The sequence below is a fragment of the Silurus meridionalis genome, chromosome 25 (genome assembly GCF_014805685.1).
Source record: "Silurus meridionalis isolate SWU-2019-XX chromosome 25, ASM1480568v1, whole genome shotgun sequence".
In the NCBI taxonomy this organism is placed as follows: Eukaryota; Metazoa; Chordata; class Actinopteri; order Siluriformes; family Siluridae; genus Silurus; species Silurus meridionalis.
The window spans coordinates 3,044,001-3,050,000 of record NC_060908.1 but is presented as its reverse complement, the minus strand read 5'-3'; the positions used below and the strand labels follow the sequence as shown (position 1 = coordinate 3,050,000).

The 6,000-nt window shown below is 40.5% G+C and overlaps 1 protein-coding gene across 4 annotated transcripts in view; it reads left to right on the top strand.

Annotated features, from left to right (window-relative positions):
• Positions 1-6,000, top strand: part of dcc (DCC netrin 1 receptor) — a 241,742-nt gene that overhangs the window by 202,351 nt on the left and 33,391 nt on the right. For all 4 annotated transcript variants that reach the window (XM_046839225.1, XM_046839228.1, XM_046839227.1 and 1 more), the window contains exons 18-20: positions 609-747; positions 1,798-1,905; positions 4,634-4,828. In XM_046839225.1, coding sequence (XP_046695181.1) covers positions 609-747; positions 1,798-1,905; positions 4,634-4,828 — 442 coding nt within the window. The remainder of the gene's footprint in view (positions 1-608; positions 748-1,797; positions 1,906-4,633; positions 4,829-6,000) is intronic.

The following is a 6,000-nucleotide window of genomic DNA, read 5'->3' as shown; positions in this document are numbered from 1 at the left end:
GGGATTCATAAAAGGATGGATGGATGGATGGATGAATGGATGGGATAGATAGATAGATAGATAGATAGATAGATAGATAGATAGATAGATAGATAGATAGATAGATAGATAGATAGATAGATAGATAGATAGATAGATAGATAGATGAATGAAACAATAACTTAATAAATATATAGACAGCAGGACAAATGATTGGATAGATGGATGGATGGATGGATGGATGCATGGATGGATGGATGGATGGATGGATGGAGGGGGTGGCTGAATAAATGAATGGATGGATAAATAGACAGATGAATGACTTGATCGTTACAGAGTATTTGCACAGATGGTTCGATGTATGGACAGATAGTCGGATGGATGAATTTGTGAATGAGTGAGTGGATGGTTAGATGATGAGTAGATGAGTAGACCACTGGAGAGCTGAATATGGAGTGATGGATGATATAATTAGTAAATAGATGGCTGGATGGACAGATGGACTGATTGATGGATGATTGAATGGATGGATAAATATATGGATATGCAAATAGATGAAAACTAGATAAATGACATGAATGATAAATAGACAGATCGACAACTGTGTGTGTGTGTGTGTGTGTGTCCAGTCTGCAGACACCACAGGACTGAGTCACACTGTAACGGGTCTGAAGCCCAACACCATGTACGAGTTTGCTGTCATGGTAACAAAAGGACGCAAGTCGAGCACGTGGAGTATGACTGCACACGCCACTACATATGAAGCGGGTAAGTTCATACGATTTTCTTTATATGGTTCATCATAATGACTCAGATATTGTTTGTGTTGGTTTGATTGTTCACATGATGAAGCAACCGAACACTTTATTCATTTTCTCATTTCCCAGATTTGATTGTTGCGGACGTTTTAGGAAACTCATTCTCTCTTTCAAAGTTTCTATATTTATCGCATTTAGAAATGCAGCTCTGGTGCGGGTGGATTTGGCTCCTCGCTTCAGTCATTACCTCATCAAGACAACCGGCTTTTCTCATCTTCCAACTACGTGTGTGTGTGTGTGTGTGTGTGTGTGTGTGTGTGTGTGTGTGTGTGTGTTTGTGTGTTTCTTGCATAATTCCTTCGAGACTTTGTTCAGAGCTTGGTTACAAACCGTGGGATTTCTCCCACACACACACCCCACCACACACACTTTTCTCGTTCCACACATTACCCAGAATGCACTGCTGCTTAAACAAGCAATGATCTGTGCTGGGTTTTGTAAAAAACCTCTTATTGTTACGCTTCCGTGCTGTGTGGTGCCTCATTTTGTTGTTTACCCCAGCTAATATACAAAGCTTAATTACACAGTTTCCTAAGCAAACACACACACACACACACACACACACACGGCAAAGAAAACACTTCCAAATAGGCCGTGTTATTATTTCTGCCAGCTGTGTGTGTGTTTTCCTCTGTGATTTCATTTGAAAAGATTAATTGAGGTTTTGTTGAATAGGTGGAAGGTTAGATGCCTCCAGGCCAAAATATTTCATGTGGCCCATATTTCTGAGCTCAGATTTTCTTCATGCCTGGTGGATATTTTCTTTTGTAGGATCGTTGCGATTTCTTTTCTTTTTTTCCGTCTGTGCCGTGTTTTAGTTTCAGCTACGGACATTTATTCCATTTCTTTCAACAAATTAATTGTTTCCGGAACAATGTCTCAGTCTTGGTATTTCAGCACACAACTTTGCAGGCCACTCAACAGATGTTGAAAAGAGCAAAAAGACAATTAATTAACACTGACACTAACTCTTCCTGCACATTTCATTTGCATTCTGTAGCACCGAGCTCCGCCCCGAAGGACCTGACCGTGATTGGTCGAGAGGGTCGTCCCCGATCCATCCTCATCAGCTGGCAGCCGCCACTCGAAGCTAATGGCAAGATCACAGGTGAGCACAGGCTTCTTCCTTTCTCACTAATTTCAACCGTTTTCTTCTGATGGCAGACGAGGACAAGACGTCTGCTGTCCATTAGTTGCGTTCTTCACTTTCGTACTACGTGAGCAACTGGTGCTAAACAGGGTCTGTTTGACTCAGGAGTGAAGGTTTCCTGTCTGGGTTGTGTAATCTGGAAAAAAAAAATGAACCAAATCTTCTATTTGCTATCGATCCACCTCGTAATTATACCAGAAATCAGGAATCAACCAATAAACCAATCAGCCAAACATTCAATCAATCAATCAATTAATCAATCAATCAATCAATCAATCAATCAATCAATCAGTTTATTCCAATAAAATTAACAATTAACAACCATGTCATTGAAGGCAGAAGATTTCTGAAGAAAAATCTAAAAAAAAAAGGAATTGGGACAGCTGAACTTTCCTGCCAAATGTGGTTCTTCTCCAAACTGCTTCCATAAAGCTGGAGGCACACAATTGTATAGGACGTCTTGGAAACCCAAACCTGTTCCAGCATAGCAATGCCCCTGTGCACAACGCAAGAAAATATGGTGTACATGGGTTGGAGTGGAAGATCTTGAGTGGCCTGCTATAGACCTCTGACCTTAACCCTGTTGAACACCTTTAGGATGAATTGGAACACTGACTGCACCCCAGGCCTTCTCACCTCACCTTCATCACTACCTGACTTTAACACCCCTGTGTCTGAAGAACACAAATCTCCACAAGCACATTGTGGAAATGTGGAAAGCGATGCTCAAAAAGCACATACCATATTTATGTGGCCGCAAACATTTTGCCGGTATAATGTATTTGGCTACATTTAGTGAAAGTGTAATAATGTCAAGCCTGCGTGTGTGTGTGTGTGTGTGTGTGTGTGTGTGTGTGTGTGTGTGTGTGTGAATTGTCAAATGTCTCTGTAGGTGTGTGTGTGTTTATGTATGGATTGTCAAATGTCTCTGTAGGCATGTGTGTGTGTGTGTGTGTGTGTGTGTGTGTGTGTGTGTGCACAGCTCAGAATTACCTCCTGCATAAGAATAAGACTTGGCAAACATGTCCTGCTTCTTCTAAGCTATATTTGTATCCCTCCCTGTGTGCTGTGGGTTCGACTTGACAGAATGGTGTTTTGTGTAAAAACCGTACTGCAGTTTAGGCGTTCGCAGGCTGTCAGAAAGAATTTCACTGTTCGAATACAAATCCGGAATATTTATCTTTCCGAAAAAAAAAAATAGAAATAAAAATCCATAAATCCCAGTTTTGCAAACTTTTTTGTCTGTCTTTCACGAACAGAAAATCGTATTCAGGATTCCGGGAACAATATATTGTACTGTAAAAGTCACACCTCTCACAGCTGCTGGATTTCTCTCCAAACCCCTTCTATAAGACATTGTAGAGCCCCAGTGTTGGTTTATTAAAAAGGGTTTCCCTGACTGAGGATTGAATCGGAATCGTCAAATCATTGGGAGGGAGGGAGGGGGGGTGTTACGATTCCTCATAACATTTTAAAGCGACGATATGATATACAAAACCGCACTCAAATTTATAGAAGAAAATCTTTAAAACCTTTTGAATCAATAAACCTAAAGAATAACAAATTAATAAGTGCAGAAAAGCCACACCGCAGACAGGATTTGCATTTCTTGTGTCGGCAAATCAGATGAAATCGATTAAATCGCCTTTGCGAGCGCCGTCAATGCACCGAAGAAAAAACAACCAGATATCAGAAAATGCCTTTACAGAATCCCCAGACGTTGTTAAATAATTGAATTCCCCGCAGCCGAGACGCTCCTGTGTCAGTCATGGATCATGGAAAGTCAAACCTGTCACGGGGGGGGCGGGGTCAGATTTATTCGCACACGTTACAGATATTTATTCAAATCCTCCTTTTTCACATTGACAACATTATTATTATAATTGGTTGTATATGAACTTACCGAAAGAAAACCGGTAGTTCTGTGCGAAATCAGACGTTGAGCACCCCCATGTAACTAAAATGGCACGATCCTTATTTCATAGCACCTCTGTAAAAATTCAACTGTAAGCATTAGTTGATTCAGGCTCCTCCTATCGAAACTTCGATTCTATGACTGTTCAGGGTCACCCCTAATTATTCATATGTATAGAACATATTAAGTGAATAGGAAGCCATTTCGGAATCAGGTGCACAATGTGGTGGAGCGTTAAATGAAATCAATTTAGAAAATGACGTTGGTGTGAAGAAGAGTTCTGAGAGCGTAGAAATGGACGTAGAATTTTGCTGAATATCACCAACACACGTTCACGGTAGAGTAAATACATAACACACATAACTCCAGGTTCTCCAGAGCTTGGGTTACAGTCCAGCATGTTCTCCCAGTGTCTCTGAGGTTGTCCTACAGGTTCTATGATTTCCTCCAGTCTCCCATTTACATGTCAGTAGCTGAGTTCAGTGACTAAAACTGCTAAACTGATAAAACTGCTATACTTACCTTGACCCTGATGATCATTAAAAATGAGGTCAAATCCTTTACTTGCGAGAGCAAACATTTTCACACACACACACACACACACACACACACACACACACACACACACACACACAGTTTCATAAATATTACAGCACAGTCGCATGCTAAACCTCTGGACTAAATTTACATCCAATTTTCAATTAACCCTTTTATCTCTCTCTTTCTTTCTCTCTCTCTCTCTCACACACACATATTCGCTCTCTCTCCCAGGTTATATAGTGTACTACACATTAGATAAAAACATGGCGATTGATGACTGGGTGATGGAGCCCATAACCGGAGACAGACTCACCCATCAGGTCATGGATCTAAATCTGGACACCGTCTACTATTTCCGCATCCAAGCCAAAAACGCGAAGGGGGTGGGGCCTCTGTCGGAGCCTGTCCAGTACAAGACGTCTAAAGGTACATTCACACATACACTGAATTAAGAGACTCAGAGAAGTAATGATAGAAAGAGACTTTGTGTTTATATATACAGTATATATGCACCGTTTTTAAGTAACACACACTTCACGTCTTTATATGACATGAATCAGCTCTCAGAGCACCAGATTGCAGCAGCATCCCAATTCTGGAATTTATGAGAAAACCGCTGTGTGTGTGTGTGTGTGTGTGTGTGTGTGTGTGTGTGTGTGTGTGTAAATTCACTGTATCTGTCATCCATCATCATCAGGACACGTTGATGACAGTGAGAAAAATACAAAACACACATATAAGCACACACACACACACACACACACACACACACACACACACACACACACACAGATGCAGGAAAGCTTAATTAACGTGATCTCTAGCATCTGGTGTCTCACAGCTCATTGTGTGTGTGTGTGTGTGTGTGTGTGTGTGTGTGTGTGTGTGTGTGTGTGTGTGTAGGGGTCCTGAGAGCTTTGTTCAGGTCCCCCTAGTTCAGGAGGTTAAACAGGTTTATCATTAGGCAGAATGGTGGAAAGCTTCGACTCTAATTGAACAGGAAGTGTTATTTAGGTTGTCCTGCTTAACCTGAAGTAACAGAAATGTGTGTGTTTATATATGATGAGATAATGTAGGCGACATAATAATGAATTTTTGCATGATTAAATCTGAACGCACTACGCATTGGTATTTAAAAAAAAAAGTGGACGTGTCACAAAAATGGCCATCTAGACTTTTGCTACAAAGATGATTCCTTTTTTTCCTAAAAAGAAAGTCAAAATTTATTATTTATTATATCTAAATAAATTATAATGTAAATTATATAATTTACATTATTTGCCACATTTTTATAGTGTTACAATACACAATATATGGACTAAATTATTGGGACACAGGACGTTTCCACTCACCCATATGAGGTTCATCCCCAAAACTGTTGCAGTAAAATTGTGTAGGACGTCTTTAGATGCAGTAGCTTGGAATTTTCTCTTCACTTAAACTAGGAGACCCAAACACTGTCAGCATTACAGTGCCTCTGTGCACAAAGCCAGCTCCATGAAGATGTTTTTTTTCATGGGTTGGAGTTGAAGATCTCCTGTTATAAAACTCCAACCCTGTTAAACACCTTTGGGATGAATGTGAACGCGGACCTTTTT